The sequence below is a fragment of the Oncorhynchus kisutch genome, linkage group LG13 (assembly GCF_002021735.2).
Source record: "Oncorhynchus kisutch isolate 150728-3 linkage group LG13, Okis_V2, whole genome shotgun sequence".
NCBI classification, from domain to species: Eukaryota; Metazoa; Chordata; class Actinopteri; order Salmoniformes; family Salmonidae; genus Oncorhynchus; species Oncorhynchus kisutch.
In genome coordinates this window covers 49199601-49225934 of record NC_034186.2, presented here as the reverse complement: position 1 = coordinate 49225934, position 26334 = coordinate 49199601, and the positions used below count along the sequence as shown (strand labels likewise).

At 42.8% G+C, this 26334-nt stretch overlaps 1 protein-coding gene across 2 annotated transcripts in view; it reads right to left on the bottom strand.

Moving 5' to 3' along the window:
• LOC109902241 (receptor-type tyrosine-protein phosphatase U) overlaps positions 1 to 26334 on the bottom strand; it is a 326293-nt gene that overhangs the window by 126985 nt on the left and 172974 nt on the right. For both annotated transcript variants that reach the window (XM_020498440.2, XM_031786469.1), the window contains exons 5-7: positions 21235 to 21350; positions 5046 to 5220; positions 126 to 419 (exon numbers count right to left, since the gene is read on the bottom strand). In XM_020498440.2, the coding sequence (XP_020354029.1) occupies positions 126 to 419; positions 5046 to 5220; positions 21235 to 21350 (585 nt within the window). The remainder of the gene's footprint in view (positions 1 to 125; positions 420 to 5045; positions 5221 to 21234; positions 21351 to 26334) is intronic.

Here is a 26334-nt window from a genome sequence, read left to right as displayed (position 1 = left end):
GGATTTGCAAGTGGTTAATAACATGTATTACCAAAATATTCTGTGTTACCTAACACTGCCAACTATGAGAATGTCACATACTGTACAAGCTTATCTAGAACTTGTCACACCGCCCAGACCCTCACCTGCACACTTAGTCCTGCTGACGAGGGGTGGTCCAGGTGGTCCGGTGCCGCCCTCTCCGGGCCGGGTCAGCAACACACTTATGTGATACTCCGTGTCTGGGTCCAGGTGCCACAGCTTGTAGGTGACCATGTTGACCCCATGGACCTCGGACCAAGGTGATTGGCTGGCCCGGTACTCAATCTCCTTCCTGATAATAGGGCCATCTCCCAGGATGGAGTTGGTGTTGAGCTGGATGATCAGATATGTGGAGCCCGCTCTCAGCAGCTGTGGGGGCGCGATAGGGGAGGGGGGAACTGTGGGAAGAAGACAGGGTAGGAGGCTGTGAGTTTATTTAAATGTTATTATTGCTTCTATACACTGTAGCTGTATATCTTCCATCCATTATGTGACATTTGAGGACTATGTTGGTCGGAAGTGGTTGAACTGCATTCCACTGTACTTAAAAGTACTATATCTTATTACAACATGCTTATCAGCTTTATTCCTCCTTTTACTCTAAATAGGCCTCCTTTTACTACATCCATAACCTTCATTTTTATTTTTACATTTTTTATTTCACCTTTACTTAACAAGATAGGCCAGTTGAGAACAAGTTCTCATTTACAACTGCGACCTGGCCAAGATAAAGCAAAGCAGTGCGACACAAACAACAACAGTTACACACGGAATAAACAAACGTACAGACAATAACACAATAAAAAAAATCTATATACAGTGTGTGCAAATGAAGTAAGACTAGGGAGGTAGTAAGGCAATAAATAGGCCATAGTGGCGAAGTAATTATAATTTAGCAAATAAACACTGGAGTGATAGATGTGCAGAAGGTGAATGTGCAAGTAGAGATACTGGGGTACAAAGGAGCAAAAAATAAATAACAATATGGGGATGAGGTAGTTGGATGGGCTATTTACAGATGGGCCATGTACAGGTTGCAATGTTCTGTGAGCTGCTCTGACAGCTGATGCTTAAAGTTAGTGAGGGAGATATGAGTCTCCAGCTTCAGTTATTTTTGCAATTCGTTCCAGTCATTGGCAGCAGAAAACAGGTAGGAAAGGTGGCCAAAGGAAGAATTGGCTTTTTGGGTGACCAGTCAAATATACCTGCTGGAGCGCGTGCTGCTATGGTGACCAGTGAGGTGAGATACCTTAACCTAGCAAAGACTTGTAGATGACCTGGTGCCAGTGGGTTTGGAGATGAATATGAAGCGAGGGCCAGCCAACGAGAGCATACAGGTCACATTGGTGGGTAGTATATGGGGCTTCGGTGACAAAGCGGATGGCACCGTGATAGACTGCATCCAATTTGCTGAGTAGAGTGTTGGAGGCTATTTTGTAAATTACATCGTCGAAGTCAAGGATAGGCAGGATTGTCAGTTTTACGTGTGTATGTTTGGCAGCATGACTGAAGGATGCTTTGTTGCGAAATAGGAAGCCCATTCTAGATTTTATTTTGGATTGGAGATGCTTAATGTGAGTCTGGAAGGAGAGTTTACAGTCTAACCAGACACCTAGGTATTTGTAGTTGTCCATATATTCTAAGTCAGAACTGCCCAGAGTAGCGATGCTGGATGGATGCAGGGGCAGGCAGCGATCGGTTGAAGACCATGCATTTAGTTTTACTTGCATTTAAGAGCAATTGGAGGCCACGGAAGGAAAGATGTATGGCATTTAATTAACTTGTTGAGGATAGGGGGCAGTATTTTCACTTTGGATGAATTGCGTGCCCATAGTGAACTGCATCCTACTCTGTCCTAAATTGCTAATATATGCATATTATTATTACTATTGGATAGAAAACACTCCGAAGTTTCTAAAACTGTTTGAATTATGGCTGTGAGTATAACAGAACTCATAGGGCAGGCAATCTTCCAAACAAGAAGTGAAATTCTGAATGTGGGGCAAATTTGACGTCATCGCCCCCACCTTTCCCAAAAATATATGGATCTGCTAGCAGTTCCTACGCCTTCCACTAGATGTCCTCATTCAGTAGAAAGTGGAATGGAGCATTTGCTGTGAACTTTGACCAAATGGGAGGGGAAATAGTAAATGTCCCGACAGAATACCATTTTCCTGTGGCGCATTTTTCTGTGGGTGCTACTGCTGTTCCATTTGGCTCCAGCTGAAAACGTATGATCCGGTTGGAACGTTATTGGATGTATATGATAATAACATCCTGAAGATTGATTCTCTACCTAGTGTGACCAGTTTATTCGACCTGGAATATATCTTTTGGAAGTTTTCGTGCGAGTTATGCTGGACAAGCAGTCCGTTTTTGGGCACGTGAGCTGAAAGTGATTAGCAAATGCAGCTACTTGGACACAAGTACACCACCCGATGTCACAGGAAGGCCATAAAGATCATCAAGGACAACAACCACCCGAGCCACTGCCTGTTCACCCCGCTATCATCCAGAAGGCGAGGTTAGTACAGGTGCATCAAAGCTGGGACCGAGAGACTGAAAAACAGCTTCTATCTCAAGGCCATCAGACTGTTAAACAACCACCACTAACATTGAGTGGCTGCTGCCATACGTACATGTAAAACATGTATCACTAGCCACTTTAAACAATGCCACTTAATACACTGCTGTGTAAAAAGAAAAAACATCACCCAGTCGTGTGAGAAACTAGTCATCATGCAAACAGTGAGACAAGCGAAAATGGTTAGTAAAGAAAACTTTAAGCTTGTCTCTCATTTTAAAAAATGTGTCAATACCTTTTATCTTGATAACCAGCACACTTCTGTATGTTGTAAAAGTGTTACATGGTCACTGCCCATATCATTGCATAGTGCAGAATATACAGCCTCGCACAAGTATTCATCCCCCTTGACGTTTTTCCTATTTTGTTGCATTACAACCTGTAATTTAAATGGATTTTTATTTGGAATTCATGTAATTAACATACACAAAATAGTCCAAATTGGTGAAATGAAAAAAAATTGACCCAAAAATAAAAAAATAGGAAAAAGATGCTGCGTGCATATGTATCCACCCCCTTTGCTATGAAGCCCCTAAATAAGATCTGCTGCAACCAATTACCTTCAGAAGTCACATAATTAGTCCACCTGTGTTCAATCTAAGTGTCACATGATCTGTCACATGATCTCAGTATACATACACCTGTTCTGTAAGGACCCTAGGTCTGCAACACCACTAAGCAAGAGGCACCACCAAGCAAGCGGCACATTGAAGACCAAGGAGCTCTCCAAACAGGTCAGGGACAAAGTTGTGGAGAAGTATAGATCAGAGTTGGGTTATAAAAAAATATCAGAAACTTTGAACATCCCACAGAGCACCATTAAACCCATTATTCAAAAATGGAAAGAATATGACACCACAACAAACCACCAAAACGGACCAGGCAAGGAGAGCATTAATCAGAGAGGCAACAAAGAGACCAAAGATAACCCTGAAGGAGCTGCAAAGCTCCACAGCGGAGATTGGAGTATCTGTCCATAGGACCACTTTAAGCCGTACACTCGACAGAGCTGGGCTTTACAGAAGAGTGGCCAGAAAAAAAGCCATTGCTTAAAGTGTTTGCCAAAAGGCATGTGGGACACTCCCCAAACATATGGAAGAAGGTACTCTGGTCAGATGAGACTAAAATTGAGCTTTATGGAAATCAAGATAAACGTTATGTCTGGCGCAAACCCAACACCTCTCATCACCCCGGAAATACATCCCCAAAGTGAAGCATGGTGGTGGCAGCATCATGCTGTGGGGATGTTTTTCTTCGGCAGGGACTGGGAAACTGGTCAGAATTGTAGGAATGATGGATGGTGCTAAATACAGGAAAATTCTTGAGGGAAACCTGTTTCAGTCTTCCAGAGATTTGAGACTGGGATGGAGATTCACCTTCCAAGCAGGACAATGACCCTAAGCATACTGCTAAAGCAACACTCAATATGTTTATGGGGAAACATTTAAATGTCTTGGAATGGCCTAGTCAAAGCCCAGACCTCCATCCAATTGAGAATCGGTGGTATGACTTAAAGGCTGCTGTACACCAGCGGAACCCATCCAACTTGAACTGGAGAAGTTTTGCCTTGAAGAATGGGCAAACATCCCAGTGGCTAGATGTGCAAAGCTTATAGAGACATACCCCAAGAGACTTGCAGCTGTAATTGCTGTTAAAAGGTGGCTCTACAAAGTATTGACTTTGGGAGGAGGATGCATGCTCAAGTTTTCTGTCTTATTTCTTGCTTGTTTGATAATAAAAAATATTTTGCATATTCAAAGTGGTAGGCATGTTTCAATTTTAATTCCAGGTTGTAAGGCAACAAAATAGGAAAAATGTCATGGGTGGTGAAAACTTTCGCAAGCCACTGTACAGCCACTGAGTTCAGGGGCCTTGCTTTAACAAAGTTAACCATCTTCACTGTCGTGTCCAAAATGTATTTCAAGCTGTCAGGCATTCCCTTGGCAGCATGAGCGGTGGATGCTCGGTGGATGCTGCAGTGTACCCAAACTCCATCGGGAGCAACTGCTTGCACGCCCGGTACCACTCCACTATGTCTCCCTGTCATGGCTTTTGCACCAAGAGCAGTACATATACCAACACATCTTGACCACCAAAATCTATTTGATGTCACAAATCTGTCCAGTACTTTAAAACTATCCTCTCCTGTTGCTTTGGTTTCCAGAAGAGGATGGCCTCCTTATTTGACCCCCCCATAAATGTAACGGACATATACCAGGAGTTGTGCCAGGGTCTGTTGACTCATCCAGCTGTAATGCATAGTATTCACTGGCTTATATGTGAAGCAGTAATTCTTTCAAAACATCTCCTGACATGTCACTGATGCATCGTGAAAAAGTGTTGTTTGATGAAGGCATTATCTGTTTCGTTCTTTTGGCCTTTTCCCCAAGCATAGAGAGATCCTAGCCTCGTCCCACTGACTGACGGCGGGCGCATTTACCTTTGACGATGAGTTCAGCGAAGTTGGAGACCCCAGAGCCCCTGGAGGACTGGGTGACACATCGGTACAGGTCCTGGTTGTTGCACTGCACACTGTCCACCTGTAATGACGCCACAAAGCGCCGGTGACTCAGGTGCTTGACCAAGGCTGTGGATGTCACGTCCCCACTGTGCCTCTGGAGAGAGAAAACAGGATGGGTCAAATATAAACAGGCACACAAAAACACATGCCGACAACCATCTGTGGAGATCAGTGGATAAAGGGCTGGAAAATGGGCCGCACCAAAAGAACGCATGGTTGCCAAGAAAGCAGTTAGTTTTGCTAGATTCGTAAAATGTGTGTGCAGCGTTTGTGTGTTGGAGTCACTTTTAATTATTAATTGATCTACCGTTTCTATGATAGGCCACTGTAATCTATGGTACCATTCTGCTCATCTGATGAAGGTGCACATGGATCAGATTCAAACTTTGAAGACTGAGATCGAGTCATTGAAGACAGACCAGCAGAAAGAGAATCATCATCTGAGGGCAGAGATGCGGGCGACAGCTGATGCATTGGTCCAGAGCCAGATGGCATTGGCGGAGAGTCGAAAAATGAAGCTTTGAATAGAGCGAGGAATGAGATCTCACAATCAAAGTCACAATCCATGCCAGGGACACCTGTGAGCTCTGGAACTCCACCACCTCTGAGACAAGCATGGAGAAACTAAAATGTTCAATTATATTATATATATGATATTCTTAAAATATATGTGTTGGCTGAATATCAGCAGGTGATGTCTGCTAAATAATCAAGTTGATTGCACAGTCATATAGCCTCGACACCTACATAAAGCTCTGTGTGGGCGACCTCATGCAACCGCAAAATGTTGGATAAAGCATATACTGTACAGTATTGTATTTCTTCATCAGCATATTTATGATTTTGTTCATAAAATGATAGAAAATACTCTTTCAAAATGCAGATGTTTATTTGGTTATGTATCCATAATGAATTACTATGGGAATAAATATAACTGAATTACAGAAATATTGGAACTAAGTTGACTAATGCAGGTAAACAAATGGTTGCTTACTGGAAAATACTCTTTCAAACACACAAGGTCACATTGTACAGCACCATTATGGCTATTAGCAGGTAGCTGGACAATAGACTTGCCTAGAAGGAGGGTAGGTGGAGAGTTCTATCGTCAAATGTATTTCTTAGTTAAGTTGACTGTATCAAAACCGGCCGTGATCGGTTGCAATTTCAGTTTAATCCACCAGAAAAAAATTATTATAATAATACAACAAAAATTATTATTATTATGTATCACTTCCGACCGTGATTGGGAGTCCCATAGGGCGGCACACAATTGGCCCAGCGTTTCTCTCCCTCTAAAAACATAAATAAATATTTTGGCCTTTACAAATATTTTTTGGGCCTTTATTCAGATTTCAATTGCTCACTTTCAGTTTTTTTTAAACAAAATAACCTCAGAAATATTGGTATATATTATCAAGTAGATGGCACAGTCATATAGCCCGGCACCTACATAAAGCTGAGGGACTCACTCATTCATGGCTTTGGATCCTAATAAATAAGGAGCAAAATTCTTTCTGATAGTCTTTAATAAAGAATTGTTTTGGTTATCCTGACCTGGACACCATTTACAGTATTATAATAGCCCTCCTGATTGGCGCAGCGATCTAAGATGCTGCATAACAGTGCAAAAATTAGATGCTACAGATGCAGGTTCACTACCCATGTCGGCTGCCACCGGAAGAGACATATGTAATTATTGGCGGTCACATCATTGAAATACATATTTTTCAATATACTGTAGGCCTACCATAGGCGAGTCTCACTAGTGTTAAAGGTGGTGTAGGTCTTATTTATTTAAAGAGCATATTGAAGTTAGAGGCAGTAGCCTACAACTATTTTAGCACCACTTCGCACTGCTCTGAGACAAGCATGGGGTCTGGTCTTGATAAATCAATGAGATTTTTATTTTCACTGAATCTCCATTTGGGTGTTGGCTTGACTACAATTATACAATTAGGGTGAATAATGTTATGCTCTTAGTGTAACGTTTATTTAATTAGGCAAGTCAGTTACAAATTCTTATTTACGGACAGCCTACTCCTTCCTCCCAATCGGGGAATCGAACACCAGTCTCCCACGTGTCCGCACGACACAGGGATTAAATTGCCCAGTACTACAGCCTACTTCCGACCATCACGTTGTACAGCGAAACATTTTCCAGAGGGTTTTTCATTTTTCTTGGAATAGAAACACCATAATATTAATCAAATTAATTAAGCAACATTTCTTAAAATCAGTTCCATTTGTCTTACAAAATAGCGTAGCAGTCAGATGGCGTAGCAGTCAGACGTCTTGTCGTGTCCCTTGTATATATAGTTTTTTTACATATTTTTCTTCGCATATCTTTTAAATCATTTTGCTAAACCTCAACTTCTAAATACTCTCCTGCAACCCGCCTCACCCAATGTAGCGTGGATCTGCTTTTTTTTCTAAAGTAGCTTGTTTAGCCCCGGTCCGCTAACTGCTACCTTGTTTAGCCCCGGCCTACTAACTTTTAGCTTGTTAGCACAGGCCTGCTAACCGTCTGAATTGCCGCGTCCCAACCACTCACTGGACCCATATTTACTTTCAATCTCTTTTCGATTTTTAATTCGTTTATACCTTCCGGTAACCTGCCTCACCCAATGTGATACGGAATCGCTATTATTTAGAATTTTTAGAACACACTCAAGAACCTCCAGAAGCTAACCAGCTAACTAGCTACAAGCTATTTAGTCATTGTTAGCCTCTGCTAGCGGCTTTTACCTTTTACCTTCTGCACAGCCAGACAGTTTTTTTAACCTGGATAATACTCGCCAGTCTAGCTTCCCTGCCCCATCCACCGCTGCCCCCTGGACACTGATCACTTGGCTACATAGCTGATGCATGCTGGGCTGTCCATTAATCACGGTACTCCATTCTGCTTGTTTATGTTTTATCTGTCGGCCCCAGCCGCACTCAGGCTGTGTGTAGTTAATCCAACCCTCCCTGCCTAGTCAACGCCATTTTACCTGCTGTTGTTGTGCTAGCTGATTAGCTGTTGTTGTCTCACCTACTGTTTTAGCTACTGTTTTAGCTAGCTCTCCCAATTCAACACCTGTGATTATTGTATGCCTCGCTGTATGTCTCTCTCAAATGTCAATATGCCTTGTATACTGTTGTTCAGGTTAGTAATCATTGTTTTAGTTCACAATGGAGCCCCTATTTCCACTCTTCATACCCCTGATACCTCCTTTGTCCCACCTCCCACACATGCGGTGACCTCACCCATTACAACCAGCATGTCCAGTGATACAACCTCTCTCATCATCACCCAGTGCCTGGGCTTACCTCCGCTGTACCCGCACCCCACCATACCCCTGTCTGCGCATTATGCAAGGAATATATTCTACCATGCCCAGAAATCTGCTCCTTTTATTCTCTGTCCCCAACGCTCTAGGCGACCAGTTTTGATAGCCTTTAGCCGCACCCTCATTCTACTCCTCCTCTGTTCCGTGGGTGATGTGGAGGTAAACCCAGGCCCTGCATGTCCCCAGTCACCCTCATTTGTTGACTTCTGTGATCGAAAAAGCCTTGGTTTCATGCATGTCAACATCAGAAGCCTCCTCCCTAAGTTTGTTTTACTCACTGCTTTAGCACACTCTGCTAACCCTGATGTCCTTGCCGTGTCTGAATCCTGGCTCAGGAAGGCCACCAAAAATTCTGAGATTTCCATACCCAACTATAACATTTTCCGTCAAGATAGAACTGCCAAAGGGGGAGGAGTTGCAATCTACTGCAGAGATAGCCTGCAAAGTAATGTCATACTTTCCAGGTCCATACCCAAACAGTTCGAACTACTAATTTTGAAAATGACTCTCTCCAGAAATAAGTCTCTCACTGTTGCCGCCTGCTACCGACCCCCCTCAGCTCCCAGCTGTGCCCTGGACACCATTTGTGAATTGATCGCCCCCCATCTAGCTTCAGAGTTTGTTCTGTTAGGTGACCTAAACTGGGATGCTTAACACCCCGGCAGTCCTACAATCTAAGCTAGATGCCCTCAATCTCACACAAATCATCAAGGAACCCACCAGGTACAACCCTAAATCTGTAAACAAGGGCACCCTCATAGACGTCATCCTGACCAACTGGCCCTCCAAATACACCTCCGCTGTCTTCAACCAGGATCTCAGCGATCACTGCCTCATTGCCTGTATCCGCTACGGAGCCGCAGTCAAACGACCATCCCTCATCACTGTCAAACGCTCCCTAAAACACTTCTGTGAGCAGGCCTTTCTAATCGACCTGGCCCGGGTATCCTGGAAGGACATTGACCTCATCCCGTCAGTTGAGGATGCCTGGTCATTCTTTAAAAGTAACTTCCTCACCATTTTAGATAAGCATGCTCCGTTCAAAAAATGCCAGCTTCTTCAGGCAGAAATTTGCATCCTGTAGCTCCAACTCCAAAAAGTTCTGGGACACTGTGAAGTCCATGGAGAACAAGAACACCTCCTCCCAGCTTCCCACTGCACTGAGGCTAGGTAACACGGTCACCACCGATAAATCCATGATTAACGAAAACTTCAACAAGCATTTCTCAACGGCTGGCCATGCCTTCCGCCTGGCTACTCCAACCTCGGCCAACAGCTCCCCCCCCCCCCCCCCCCAGCTACTTGCCCAAGCCTCTCCAGGTTCTCCTTTACCCAAATCCAGATAGCAGATGTTCTGAAAGAGCTGCAAAACCTGGACCCGTACAAATCAGCTGGGCTTGACAATCTGGACCCTCTATTTCTGAAACTATCCGCCGCCATTGTCGCAACCCCTATTACCAGCCTGTTCAACCTCTCTTTCATATCGTCTGAGATCCCCAAGGATTGGAAAGCTGCCGCAGTCATCCCCCTCTTCAAAGGGGGAGACACCCTGGACCCAAACTGTTACAGACCTATATCCATCCTGCCCTGCCTATCTAAGGTCTTCGAAAGCCAAGTCAACAAAAAGGTCACTGACCATCTCGAATCACACCGTACCTTCTCCGCTGTGCAATCTGGTTTCCGAGCTGGTCACGGGTGCACCTCAGCCACGCTCAAGGTACTAAACGATATCATAACCGCCATCGATAAAAGACAGTACTGTGCAGCCGTCTTCATCGACCTTGCCAAGGCTTTCGACTCTGTCAATCACCATATTCTTATCGGCAGACTCAGTAGCCTCGGTTTTTCGGATGACTGCCTTGCCTGGTTCACCAATTACTTCTCTGATAGAGTTCAGTGTGTCAAATCGGAGGGCATGCTGTCCTGTCCTCTGGCAGTCTCTATGGGGGTGCCACAGGGTTCAATCCTCGGGCCGACTCTTTTCTCTGTATATATCAATGATGTTGCTCTTGCTGCGGGTGATTCCCTGATCCACCTCTACGCAGACGACACCATTCTATATACTTCCGGCCCGTCCTTGGACACTGTGCTATCTAACCTCCAAACGAGCTTCAATGCTATACAACACTCCTTCCGTGGCCTCCAACTGCTCTTAAACGCTAGTAAAACCAAATGCATGCTTTTCAACCATTCGCTGCCTGCACCCGCATGCCTGACCAGCATCACCACCCTGGATGGTTCCGACCTTGAATATGTGGACATCTATAAGTACCTAGATGTCTGGCTAGACTGTAAACTCTCCTTCCAGACTCATATCAAACATCTCCAATTGAAAATCAAATCAAGAGTCGGCTTTCTCTTCCGCAACAAAGTCTCCTTCACTCATGCCGCCAAACTTACCCTAGTAAAACTGACTATCCTACCAATCCTCGACTTCGGCGATGTCATCTACAAAATTGCTTCCAACACTCTACTCAGCAAACTGGATGCAGTTTATCACAGTGCCATCCGTTTTGTCACTAAAGCACCTTATACCACCCACCACTGCGACTTGTATGCTCTAGTCGGCTGACCCTCGCTACATATTCGTCGCCAGACCAGCTCCAGGTCATCTACAAGTCCATGCTAGGTAAAGCTCTGCCTTATCTCAGTTCACTGGTCACGATGGCAACACCCATCCGTAGCACGCGCTCCAGCAGGTGTATCTCACTGATCATCCCTAAAGCCAACACCTCATTCGGCCGCCTTTCGTTACAGTTCTCTGCTGCCTGTGACTGGAACGAATTGCAAAAATCGCTGAAGTTGGAGACTTTTATCTCCCTCACCAACTTCAAACATCTGCTATCTGAGCAGCTAACTGATCGCTGCAGCTGTACATAGTCTATCGGTAAATAGCCCACCCATTTTTACCTACCTCATCCCCATACTTTATTTATTTATTTACTTTTCTGCTCTTTTGCACACCAATATCTCTACCTGTACATGACCATCTGATCATTTATCACTCCAGTGTTACTCTGCAAAATTGTAATTATTCGCCTACCTCCTCATACCTTTTGCACACAATGTATATAGACTCCCCTTTCTTTTCTACTGTGTTATTGACTTGTTAATTGTTTACTCCATGTGTAACTCTTTGTTGTCTGTTCACACTGCTATGCTTTATCTTGGCCAGGTTGCAGTTGCAAATGAGAACTTGTTCTCAACTAGCCTACCTGGTTAAATAAAGGTGAATAAAAATAAAAAAAATAAAAAAATAAAGGTTTTTAACTCTTGAGTACAGCCACTATTGAAGGCTATCAAATGTTTCTCAAATATCCCCTCTGGTGGTCAAACTAGCACAAACTAGATTTAATGGTTATTATGGCTGATACTTAAATAACGTGCCATAGAATTCTGCAGCACCATGCAAGCTGTGCTGCAGTACATTGCAACTTTTAAAGGATGAACCACTGTATCGCACCATAAAAGCCACAGCCTTTGCAGAGCAAAGGAAACAACTACATCAAGGTCTCAGAGCAAGTGATGTCACCAATTGAAACACTACTAGCACACACCACTAACTAACTAACTAGCCATTTCACACCGGTTACACTCACACCTAGTGGTGTGGGGGCTGTACTTTGGCAAAGTGGGTGGGGTTATATCCTTCCTGTTTGGCCCTGTCCGGGGGTGTCCTCGGATGGGGCCACAGTGTCTCCTGACCCCTCCTGTCTCAGCCTCCAGTATTTATGCTGCAGTAGTTTATGTGTCGGGGGGCTAGGGTCAGTTTGTTATATCTGGAGTACCTCTCCTGTCCTATTCGGTGTCCTGTGTGAATCTAAGTGTGCGTTCTCTAATTCTCTCTTTCTCTCTCTCTCGGAGGACCTGAGCCCTAGGATCATGCCCCAGGACTACCTGACATGATGACTCCTTGCTGTCCCCAGTCCACCTGACCGTGCTGCTGCTCCAGTTTCAACTGTTCTGCCTTATTATTATACGACCATGCTGGTCATTTATGAACATTTGAACATCTTGGCCATGTTCTGTTATAATCTCCACCCGGCACAGCCAGAAGAGGACTGGCCACCCCACATAGCCTGGTTCCTCTCTAGGTTTCTTCCTAGGTTTTGGCCTTTCTAGGGAGTTTTTCCTAGCCACCGTGCTTCTACATCTGCATTGCTAGCTGTTTGGGGTTTTAGGCTGGGTTTCTGTACAGCACTTTGAGATATAAGCTGATGTACGAAGGGCTATATAAAATTTTAAAAATTAAATTAAAAAATTAAAAAATATATATTTTTGATTTGATTTGATTTGACCCCTCTTTGACAACCTCCTTCTCCTTCTCCACCCCAGCAGCTGGGCAGAGCCCAACTGAGTGATCCAATGTAAAAGTAATGCTTCTGTCCCTCTCCTTGCTCCAACCTGGGCTTGAACCAGGGACCCTCTGAACACATTAAGGAGAAATCTATCTTTAATTCTGTGAATAACACTTGTATCTTTTATCAATGTTTATTATGAGTATTTCTGTGAAATGATGTGGCTATCTGCAAAATTACCGGATGTTTTGGAATCAAAACATTACTGCACGTAACGCGCCTATGTAAACTGAGATTTTTGGATATAAATATGCACATTATCGAACAAAACATGCATTTATTGTTTAACATGATGTCCTATGAGTGTCATCTGATGAAGATCATCAAAGGTTAGTGATTAATTTTATCTATATTTCTGCTTTATGTGACTCCTCTCTTTGGCTGGAAAAATGTCTGTGTTTGATTTTGTGATTTGGCTCTGACCTAACATAATAATATGTTGTGCTTTCGCTGTAAAGCCTTTTTGAAATCGGACACGATGGGTCGATTAACAAGATGTTTATCTTCCATTTGCTGTATTGGACTTGTTAATGTGTGAAAGTTACAGATTTCAAAAAAATATTTTTGAATTTCACGCGATGCCTTTTCACCCGGAATGTTGTCGAGGTGTTCCGCAAGCGGTTAATGCAGGTTAATGCAACGGCTGTGTCAGATTTCCCCCAAAAATTACGGAAAAAGCATAATCTGAGTACGGCTCTCAGAGCCCAATCCAGCCAAAGAAATATCTGCCATGTTGGAGTCAACAGAAGTTAGAAATAACATTATAAATTTCCACATACCTTTGATGATCTTCATCAGAATGCACTCCCAGGAATCCCAGTTTGACAATAAATGACTGATTTGTTCCATAAAGTTCCATAAAGTCCATCATTTATGTCCAAATAGCCACTTGTTGTTATTGTGTTCAGCCCAGTACCCATCTTCATGAGGTGCTCCTGTTCCTGAGCATTCCGATCAAGGTCATCAAAGGTAAGTGAATATTTATAACGCTCTTTCTGACTTTTCTGACACCTCTTCTTCTTTGGAAAATGGCTGGATGTTTTTCTATGACTAGCGCTGACCTAACATAATAGCAAGGTGTGCTTTCGCCGTAAAGCCATTTTGAAATCTGACACAGCGGTTGCATTAAGGAGAAGTTCATCTATATTTCCATTTATAACACTTGTATCTTTTATCAATGTTTATTATGAGTATTTCTGTAATTTGATGTGGCTCTCTGCACTTTCACCGGATGTTTGTTTGAGACAATGCATTTCTGATCATAACAGAAATATGTGGATTCAAATGAGGTTTTTGGACATAAAGATTAACTTTATCGAACAAAACACACATTTATTGTGTAACATGAAGTCCTGTGAGTGCCATCTGATGAAGATCATCAAAGGTTAGTGATGAATTTAATCGCTATTTCTGATTTTTGTGAGCCCTCTCCTTGGCTGGAAAATGGGTGTATGGTTTTCTGTGACTAGGTGCTGACATAACATAATCATTTGGTGTGCTTTCGCCGTAAAGCCTATTTGAAATTGGAGACTGTGGCTGGATTTACAAGAAGTTTATCTTTACAATGTTGTAAAATACTTCTATGTTTGAGGAATTTTTATTATGGGATTTCTGTTGTTTTGAATTTGGCGCATTTGGCGAATTTGCAATTTCACTGGCTGTTGGCGAGGTGGGACGCTACCGTTCCACATATCCCAGCAAAGTTAATGCGAGTGTAGCGAAATGCTTATACTTCTAGTTCCGACAGTTTTGCCACACAACACAACATGCCCAGTGATGTCTCAAGTTTTGAGGGAACATGCAATTGGCATGCTGACAGCAGGAATGTCTACCAGAGCTGTTGCCAGAGAATTTAACATTGATTTCTCTACCATAAGCCAACTCTATTGTCGTTTTAGAGAATTTGGCAGTAAGTCCAACTAGCCTAACAACCGCAGACCACGTGTAACCACGCCAGCCCGGGACATCCACATCTGAATTTCTACACAAACTGTCAGAAACCGTCTCAGGAAAGCTCATTTGCATGCTCATCGCCCTCAGGATCTTGACCTGACTGCTGTTCGGCATCATAATCGACTAATCGAGAAGTGTGCTCTTCACAGATTCAACTGTACTGGGCAGATGGCAGACAGCGTGTTTGGCAGAGCAGTTTGCTGATGTCAACATTGTGAACAGAGTGCCCCATGGTGGCGATGGGGTTATGCTATGGACAACGAACAGAAACCATGGACAACGAACACAATTTTATCTTATCTATGGCAATTTGAATGCACAGAGATACCGTGATGAGATCCTTAGTCCCATTGTCGTGCCATTCATCTGCCGCCATCACCTCATGTTTCAGCATGATATTACACGGCCCCATGTCGCAAGGATCTGTACACAATTCCTGGAAACTGAAAATGTTCAAGTTCTTCCATGGTCTGCATAGTCACCAGACATGTCACCCATTGAGCATGTTTGGGTATGCTCTGGATCGACGTGTACAACAGTGTGTTCTAGTTCCCACCAATATCAAGCAACTTCGCACAGCCATTGAACAGGAGTGGGACAACATTCCACAGGTCACAATCAACCGCCTGATCAACTCTATGCGAAGGAGATGTGTTGTGCCTCATGAGGCAAATGGTGGTCCTTAAAGATGGTTTTCTGATCCATGCTCCTACCTTTTTTTAAGGTATCTGTGGCCAACAGATGCATATTTGTATTCCCAGTCATGTGAAATCCAGAGATTAGGGCCTAATTTATTTATTTCAATTGACAGATTTCCTTATATGAACTGTAGCTCAGTAAAATCTTTGAAATTGTTGCATTTATATTTTTGTTCAGTATAATAACACGTATTTCACTCCATGCACCGATTGAGGAGCATGCAGCCTTTCTGCGCAACAGGTGATATTCCACCCAAACTGTATACCATGGGCTCTCCAACCCTGTTCCTGCAACCAGACAGTGCTTAATTTGGGTAACCAAGTGAAATCTGGTCGGGAACATGTTTTCACAACAATACATATTTTATTACATTCTTGACAGCACCTCTCTCTGACCACTCTAGAAAGGAGAGAGAGGAGATGGAAATGCACAGTGGTGCGATATTCTGTATCTTAAGGTAATGTGTCAGCCTATTAATTATAAAATATATAAAAAATGCCCTAATACTAGGCTATTCAAAATCAAATATAAATTCACTATAATTGTAGGTTAACTTTGTAAGCCCCCCTGCACAATCAATGAACCAACAGCATCGCCTTGGCCTATATTATATTATCTTCCAGACTCATGGATAGAACGTTTGGAGTGTAGCATAAGGTAACCAGTCCATCCAGTATGCATAATAATACAGTTCACACTCAAAGGCGATTACTAGAATTAGGTTAATTTTGGTGTATCGGCTAGACCAATTATGTTTTTCTGGCGTGCGTAATATGCAATAGGCTATTAGGTGATGTATTGTATAATAACACAATCTTTATTTTAATTCAGGATTTTTGGGGGGAGATTGGGCTCATACACTAAGTCTATAAAACATTGATCGTTCCATGACATATACTGACCAGATGAATCCAGGTGAAAGCTATGCTCTCTTATAGATGTCACTTGTTAAATTCAATTCAATCAGTATAGATGAAGGGGAGGAGGCAGGTTAAAGAAAAATGTTTAAGCCTTGAGACAATTGAGACATTGATTGTGTATGTGTGCTATTCAGAGGGTGAATGAATGGGCAAGACAACATATTTAAGTGCCTTTGAACAGGGTATGGTAGTAGGTGCCAGGCTCACTGGTTTGTGTCAAGAACTGCAATGCTGCTGGGCTTTCAAGCTCAACAGTTTCCCGTGTGTATCAAGAATGGTCCACCAACCAAAGAACATCCAGCCAACTTGACACAACTGTGGGAAACATTGGAGTCAACATGATCCAGCATTCCTGTGGAATGCTTTCGACACCTTGTAGAGTTCATGCCCATGTTCCTAATGTTTGGTATACTCAGTGTATATAGGCCTATGCGTACGCATAAGCTCTAATATGCATATGGGTGTTTTGAATGAATCCTCACCTTAAAAGTGCTGTCCATTTCTTTGTGTTAGGCTTTGAAACAACATCCACAACATTTGTTCATCCACAACATCTTCTTAAACCAGCTAAATGGAGTGCAATATTTGAGGCAGGCTGCATAGTAAGATTATTGTTCCCTTGGACACTCAGCTAACAACATAATAACCTAATATGTTTCAATTATTGCTATCCAGGCCATTTAAGTTGAGTGATTAAAAAGGATGATTGTCCAGCAGCACGCAATTAAAATGGCAGGAGTCACCCCTCTGACTTAAACATGTACAATGACAATCAGGAACCTTTAATACAAACAAATTAAATCTTGTCAAGATAATAATGACTATGAGAGCAATGTTGGTTATGAAGGCCATTAGTTAATTCAGTGCAGGCGCCGGTAGTCAGTCCTCTTTTGTGTCCATACTGTAGCATCATAGGGTGTTATCACCACCCAGCACTCACACAGTCCTACGAAACACTATGGAGCCAATACATTTAAATTCACATGAGTAGCTATAAGTGCATGCCTGGTGGGCTTAATGTTTCACCCTTTAGTCACTCTAATGTAGAGTCTTGCAGATGAATAGCAGGGTGTAAGCGTTCATGTTTTGGTACAGGGCAAAAGGAAACGAAACAGAGAAAATGACTCTGACACCAGTGCTCTTCAAAGCCAGAATATATCACGGAGAAGGAGTGGGCATGACAAATGTAGAGCGGGCGCATGAGAAAAAATAACAAAAAAAAGAGATTACCGGTGCTGGGAAAGAAAGCTGCAGTAGAGATATTGTTGAACGAAAGGAGGTATCCCACTGAACCCTCCAAGTCATTTCTCACAATGTTGTATTCCATTATAACCACAAGTATCCTTCAAGCCTATAATCTCAATAACAGGCAACCTTGAGCCTAACAATAAGCTAACGTTTAGGCCGAGGCCTTTCCCAGTGTGTGAAATAGCAGGCTTGCCTATCAACACATTCCTCTCTCTCTTTCTTTTTAATTGAAAAACAGCTGGTGAGTAAACAGAATCAGTCTCAGAGAGCACGTAGGCCCGGGGTCCTCTGGGAAGCAAGTGGGATGAGCTAGGACCCTTCTCTGTTTGTTTGGATAACTCATCATGTGGGGTTCCCGAGTGGTACAGTGGTCTGAGACACTGCATCTCAGTGCAAGAGCGTCACTGCAGCACCTGGTTTGAATCCAGGCAGCATCACATCCGGCCTTGATTGGGAGTCCCATAGGGCGGCGCACAATTGGCCCAGCGTTGTCCATCATTGTAAATAACAATTTGTTCTAACTGACTTGCCTAGTTAAATAAAGGTAAAATAAAAAGTATTTGTGCTGTCCAAAGCCACGGTGGACATGTTAGCTCTCGCAGACCACACAAGCCCCAGCAGTCACAAGTAAACAAACTCTGATGAGGGTCAAGCAGTGACAACCAATCTGGTCTGGTGGTCATACCAAACCAAACCCTCAATCATAGACTTCAGTGGCCAGTGCCCATGACTTACTTCTTTTATCTGTTTATTTTTTTCTGCCTCCACTAAAGGATATTAGGGAAATCAGGTTAATCAAATAAGCCTGAGAAGGATTATGTAAACAATCAGGCTGGAGCGAATTACTAAGAAAACTAATCAAAATTATCTGTTTAGTCTGGCAGGAGTTGGCATGGTGAGTCTAGGTCGCAGCTGGTACTCACAGCAGATGCAACAATCAAATGAAAACAACATGAAGGGGAAGCAACCTCATCTAAAATGGTAGCCGTGACACACGGACATGTATCTCCTCATGCTGTTTGGGGAAGGCAGGCTTCGAAGAGCCTTGAGGACTTTTGTTATTGCGAATGTTAGTGCCGTTATGACAGGTCCCTACTGGAGGTATTTGTCCTTGTGATGTGACAAAATGGTTTGTCTGATATCATTCTCACTTGGATGTTAGAGTTTTTGAACGTTGAAGGAAGGACAGGGTCTCAAAGTTGAAGACGATGATGTGCACTGTGTCTCAAGGCTTGCATGGTGTAAGTAACACATACTGTAAGAGGTGGTGGTAAGAGTCATGGATGTGTGGTAATTGCTGTGAGAGACAGAGGCTGTAAAACAAAAGACTATCATCAGGCCTTCCATCAGGCCTTCATATGTGAGGTTTTTAAAACCGATGAATGCTATTCACTCAGACATACACTGCAGTGGCCTTCCTGACCTTCAGAGGGATGGAATTTGCATGAATAAAGCATACAAGTGGGAAAAGGGGATATTAAAAACAGAGCCCTCTATTTGGATAAAGGAAGAAGGCTGTGAAGAAAGCACAGCACTGTGATTTCATGAGAAAACTGGATTTTCAAAAGGTGCTGGGCTGGAGAGTCTTCAAGGCTGGAGCGTAGCATTAAAACTCTCCCCAATGCTCTGCTGCATTTGAATACTAACACAAGCATGTATATACAGTTGAAGTCAGAAGTTTACATACACCTTAGCCAAGTACATTTAAACTCAGTTTTTCACAACTCCTGACAGTTAATCCAAGTAAAGATTCCCTGTTTTAGGTCAGTTAGGATCACCACTTTATTTTAATAATGTGAAATGTCAGAATAATAGTATTGAGAATTATTTATATCAGCTTTATTTATTTATTTATTCACATTCCCAGTGGGTAAGTTTACATACACTCAATTAGTATTTGGCAGCATTGCTTTAAATTGTTTAACTTGGGTCAAACATTTTGGGTAGCCTTCCACAAGCTTCCCACAATAAGTTGGGTGAATTTTGGCCCATTCCTCCTGACAGAGCCGGTGTAACTGAGTCAGGTTTGTAGGCCTCCTTGCTCGCACACACTTTTTCAGTTCTGCCCCCAACTTTCTATTTTTTTGGCCCATTCCTCCTGACAGAGCTGGTGTAACTGATTGAGGTCAGGGCTTTGTGATGGCCACTCCAATACCTTGGCTTTGTTGTCCTTAAGCCATTTTGCCACAACTTTGGAAGTATGCTTGCGGTCATTGTCCATTTGGAAGACCCATTTGCCACCAAGCTAGATGTTGCTTCAATATATTCACATACTTTTCCAACCTTATGATGCCATCTGTTTTGTGAAGTGCACCAGTCCCTCCTGCAGCAAAGCACCCCCACAACATGATGCTGTCACCCCCATGCTTCACGGTTGGGACGGTGTTCTTCGGCTTGCAAGCCTCCAGTTTTTCCTCCAAACATAATGATGGTCATTATTGCCAAACAGTTCAGAGGACATTTCTCCAAAAAGTATGATCTTTGTCCCCATGTGCAGTTGCAAACCATAGTCCAGCTTTTTTATTGTGGTTTTGGATCAGTTGCTTCTTCCTTGCTGAGCGGCCTTTCAGGTTATGTCGATATAGGACTTTATACTGTGGATAAAGATAATTTTGTACCTGTTTCCTCCAGCATCTTCACAATGTCCTTTGCTGTTGTTCTGAGATTGATTTGCACTTTTCGCACCAAAGTACATTTATCTCTAAGAAACAGAACGCTCTTCTTTCTGAGCGGTATGATGGCTGCATGTCCCATGGTGTTTATACTTACGTACTATTGTTTGTACAGATGAACATGGTACCTTCAGGCATTTGTAAATTGCTCCCAAGGATGAACCAGATTTGTGGAGGTTAATAAAAAAAATGCTGAGGTCTTGGCTGATTTATTTTGATTTTCCCATGATGTCAAGCAAAGAGGCACTGAGTTTGAAGGTATGCCTTGAAATACATTCACAGGTACACTTCCAATTGATTCAAATGAAGTAAATTAGCCGATCAGAAGCTTCTAAAGCCATGACATAATTTTCTGGAATTTCCAAGCTGTTTAAAGGCACAGTCAACTTAGTGTATGTCAACTTCTGACCCATTGAAATTGTGATACAGTGAATTATAAGTGAAATTATCTGTCTGTAAACAATTGTTGGAAAAATTACTTGTATCATGCACAAAGTAGATGTCCTAAATGACTTGCCAATACTATAGTCTGTTAACAAGAAATTTGTGGAGTGGTTGAAAAACAAGTTTTAATGGCTCCAACTGAAGTGTATGTAAACTTTCGACTTCAACTGTAATTCAAAGACACTCACCCATCGTTTAATGTTTCCCTCTTTAATGGCATGACCACAAACACACTTCAAGTAGAACTCAAAAGTGCTGGTATTCCCAAAGAGACCTGCATTCAAATAATATTTGGTTTCTTTGAAATACTTCAGCTGCACTTGATCGAGCTTGCCTGGCTCAATGGAACTAATGTAATAGTTGAAAATGAACGCAAAAGTGCAAACCCACCTAACTGGCACTCCAGACAGGCTCAATCAAACTCTCAAAAGTATTTGAAAGACAATAAATACTACAGATGTGCCCTCCAAATCCCCACTGACCTCCAGTAGGAACTTCTCAGCTTCCGATGCCCGGCCCGATGCCACACACTGGAAGGTGGCATTCTGCCCAGCGTTGACCTCCTCATCCCCCAGCCGGGAGAAGTGGGGCGCCTTATCTGTAGGAACAGAATGAGAGAGTAGAAATCAAAGGACTGCTGTGCCATGACAGACAGCCAATCACAATGCCAGCCAGGATTTTCAGCTATACTAAGGCTCCCGGGTGGCGCAGCGGTCTAAGGCACTGCATTTCAGTGCTAGAGGCGTCACTAGAGACCTTGGTTCTATCCCGGGCTGTATCACAACCGGCTGTGATCAGGAGTCCCATAGGGCGGCGCACAATTGGCCCAGCATCGTCCTGGTTAGGGGAGAGTTTGGCCGGGGTAGGCTGTCATTGTAAAATAAGAATTTGTCTTAACTGACTTGCCTAGTTAAATAAAAAATGTAATACTACATTGTGATTTCTAAAGAGCTGCAGTAAAATTTAATAAATCAGACTTTGTTCAGCTTCATTACCAGTGTGAGATGTGTGTGACTGTGAAAGAACAGCTTTTCACATTATACAACAACGTAATTCAAACTTTTATGTTTAATTAGATAAGAATCAGAGACTAATTTTCTCCCATGAAGGATCTCACCGCTGAGATCCTCAGCTGAGATCCTGTCTGTCCTCATTGACATATTGCTTGTTATCTCCCTTTATTGTCCTACAATAAACCCATAAAGAGAAGTCATCCAATACACAACCTAGAAATTAATTGCTGGTGGCTAATATTCTCAACAACCTTTCACCGTGGCGATACGTCATAACACGGGCATCAATGGAAGTTAGGTGAACATCCTTTAGCCAGATCCCCAGATCCCAGAGAAATCAGGCTCAAGAACATTGTTGCTGATGTCATGACTGTCCTGATCAGGTCAGGTTACAGGAGACCACAACCCTACAGATTATCTCTCAACCCCAACAGAGGAGGAGAGATCTAGGGGTCTGAAGATGTTGGGGTTTTATGACCCCTCACACCCCTGGTAAATCTCAGGCCACAGACAAATTCCTTTTTCCTGTTACTATGGAGAACCAGCTTCAGAACATTAAACATGAAATAAAGGGACTTTGGAACAATGGTTTTAGTCAGCCACAATGGTGGTAATGACGATAGATGGAATATGAAAATGTATGTCATTTTTGTTTTGTTATTAAAGGTTAATAGATGACGTTATTACGAAAACATTGTAACGTGAAGAGTTTTCCTAGTATATGTTTGATGTTTATACATTGTACATTGTGTGGAAAATGTCCAAATCAAAGGGAATGTTTTGGTAACGATGAAATGTTAAGTTAGTTGTCTAGAATTGGTTTGAGAAAAACCTAGACCTTGTTCTTAACTTGGTACGCCCAGAGAATTGCCCTAAAGGCGGTTACGCCCACTTCTGACCCAAGGGTATAAAATCTGTGAGTAAAGAATTTACAGAGAAGACTACGTGACCCAAGCTGCAGCCAAGGTCTAAAAAGTCAACGAACCCAAAACGCAATGCAAGTTTGAAGACAAAGAAATATTTTTCTACCCAAGCTACGGATGAGTAGCTGTGTCTAAGCGAGTGAATTCAAGTCGAACCACCTAGCCTCCATCTCTCATCGAATCGTGGTATCTACACTGTTTCATTCCAACGCTGTGAGCTCTGAGATACAGAGCTGTCTGTCCTCAGAAGACACCTTCCAGAGCAAGGGTGAGGGAACAGACTCCTAAGCCAAAAGGACACTGACATCGGGAGGACGATTAGAGAGGTGCGCCAGAGAAGTGTGTCATCGAGCAGCTGAACGGTCCACACAGAGAATCCTCGGAGACCTTCCCCACGTAATTACATCATTATATTCTGACACATAAGAGCGGCAGTTTGGGACAAGGCTAGGGTTAAAATACCATAGCTGACAAATTCACCCAAATGTATATCTCTCGTGTACTACCCCATTTTACCCCATTTTGCATAACACGCGCCATAGTGTGTTGGCCTGTTATACTAAGTTTTAATCAATAGCCTATAATGTGTTTTGTCTATGTGTATCTTATCATCATTTTAGATTTTTAGTAAATAAATATTCAACTAAGATTAGAGTGGTACGAACTCATTGGTGAGATCCGGGTCCGTGCAGATTCACGGACTATACGACATTCAGAACGAGATTGTAGAGGTAACTAGTTAATTAGCGGCTGCTGTAAAATCGATATTCTGATATTCTTTGAGTTTTTGGGGGAAATAGAAACTCAATAACAACTAGTGTTCCCATGGTGCCCCAGGTTAATGAGTTAATAATTGCTTGATTCAGTTAATCACGCAATTAGAAACGTTTAATCATTCGATGAACAACAGTCAACTGTTGAACTAATGAACTAATACAACGTCACGACACTGATGAAGAACAAACAGCACTCTTCTAATAAGGACAAGCTCCGAGGTGAGTCAGAGTGTGGGTGATGCAGCAGAAATCCCACCCAGCTACACTGTGATTAACACTGGAGCTCTCCTGCTCCTCCTCAGCTCTGAGACGGACTTCCCGCAGAGCCTAACCACTGGCTTAGAGCCTCCAGCACAGGCCACAAAATGGAGGACAACCCAACCTGTCAATCAAAGTGATTGACAGACAGGAGACGTTACTGTAGAGGTGGAGTAGTAGTGAAATCAAAATGAGAGCGGCGAATGTTTCAAGTCCTGCTCTTCCATGTTCAGTGTTTCATTACACTGTTGCTTTCTGGCAGAGAGAGAGAATTTGTTGATCTACGTTGTGTGAATAGGCAGGGGGAGAGGCGAAGATGCCTCGTGCATTTGTAGTCCACAGGTGGTCGTTTCCCATAGACGACTCCCCCGTCTAAGGTTAATTCATAATTCATCATAGGTATGAGCCAGCATAAACAAACACAAAAACTAATGTCATAAAAAAACAGGTCCTTCTGTTGACTAAAAGAACTTGGTAGTATAAATGTGTCAGATCACATCCCGGGGACTCTTTACCATGATAAATATTTAATTTGACTGCAACACTGGTTTCAGAGTCAAAGACTAGGACTATGGAGACTACAACAGAAATGTCAAGCGTGCTTAGCAGTCTCAACCAGAATTTGCAAGGAAGGAAGGAGCTTGATGGCTTATCTTAGTTTTTTTCCCTTCATATTCCTTCCTTTTGTCTCCTTTCCCTGTGACAAATCGTGCAGGCTGGCCGTGTGCCACCGTAGACAGTACTGTGCCCAGGTCCTGATGACAGTCTTAATTATTTAATGGTAGCACTGAGGGGGTGTAGAAAATACCATCTGCTCTCCATGGGAGACGCAGGGAACCACTGGGTGGCTTGGCAGGGACATAGTCAGCATCTCTGATTTAAATCCCTTCCTGTCTCCATGGCATGTGGTGTCTATAAAACCATACAGTAGAAACTCTACTGTACAAAAATATAAATGTAACATGTAAAGTGTTGGCAACATTTTCAATTAACTAAAATAAAAGATCCCAGAAATGTTCCATATGCACAAAAAGCTTTTTCTCAAATTTGTTTACATCCCTGTTAGTGAGCATTTCTCCCTTGCCAAGAGAATCCATCCACCTGACAGGTGTGACATATCAAGAAGCTGATTAAGCAGCATGATCATTACACAGGTGTACCTTGTGCTAGGGACAATAAAAGGCCACTCTAAAATGTGCAGTTTTGTCACACAACACAATGCCACAGATGTCTCAAGTTTGAGGGAGTGTGCAATTGGCATGCTGACTGCAGGAATGTCCAACAGAGCTGTTGCTAGAGAATTGAATGTTTCTATTCCATAAGCCATCTCCAACGTAGAGAGTTCGGCAGTGTATCCAACCGGGGGGTTGCTGAGGAGTATTTCTGTCTGTAATAATGCCCTTTTGTGGGGAATAACTCATTTTGATTGGCTGGGCCTGTCTCCCCAGTGGGTGGACCTGGCTCCTAAAAGGGTGGGCCTATAACCTCCCAGGCCCACCCATGGCTTCGCACCTGCCCAGATATGTGAAATGAATAGATTAGGGCGAAATTTATTTATTTCAGTTGACTGACTTCCTTCTTTGAACTATAACTGATCCTCCAATTACACCGTTCCGAAACCCTCATGACAAGGGAAAAAAAGCCCAGAGTATATCCTCACCTCACGCTCAAGTCACTTATAATAGAGTCACGTAAATCTAACTACACTAAAGGTGTTAACTGAATTCCAAATTAGTGAGCTGGCAGATCCCTTTTGACCAGCAGTACAGTATGTAGGGGGGGAACACATGCCACAGGGAGAGAGGAGCTTTGTCCAGTGTTTAAGCTCAGGCATGTTAGCCACTATCGTTACTGCTTTTCCCAGGAATGTTCTACTCCTCTAGGACTGACAGCACACTAAGCCTGTGTTATCCAAGGTACACTGTACGCAGTGAAAAACCACCAAGTGAACAAACCACCACAGGTCTTCTCCTAGTGCCGTACCCCTTCAAACATTCAACCTCCAGCTGGGTACCCCCTCTAGCACCAGGGTCAGCGCACTCTCAAATGTTGTTTTTTGCCATCATTGTAAGCCTGCCACACACACACACTATACGGTACATTTCTTTTAACATAAGAATGAGTGTTACTTTTTGTCACAACCCGGCTCGTAGGAAGTGACAAAGAGTTCTTATTGGACCAGGGCACAAATAATAATATAATAATAATTAATCATTTTTCTCTTTTTTAACCATCTTAATATGTAAAATCGTATTTGTTCATCGAAAATTGTGAATAACTCACCACAGGTTAACGAGAAGGCTGTGCTTGAAAGGATACACATAACGCTGCAATATTGGGTTGTATTGGAGAGTTTCAGTCTTAAATCATTTTCCACACACAGACTGTGCCTGTATTTAGTTTTCATGCAAGTGAGGGCTGAGAATACACTCTCACATAAGTACGTGGTTGCAAAGGGCGTCAGTGTCTTAACAGCGAGATTTGCCAAGGCAGGATACTCTGAGCGCAGCCCAATCCAGAAATCTGGCAGTGGCTTCTGATTAGATTCAATTTTCACAGAACCGCTTGTTGCAATTTCAATGAGGCTCTCTTGTTCAGATATCGGTAAGTGG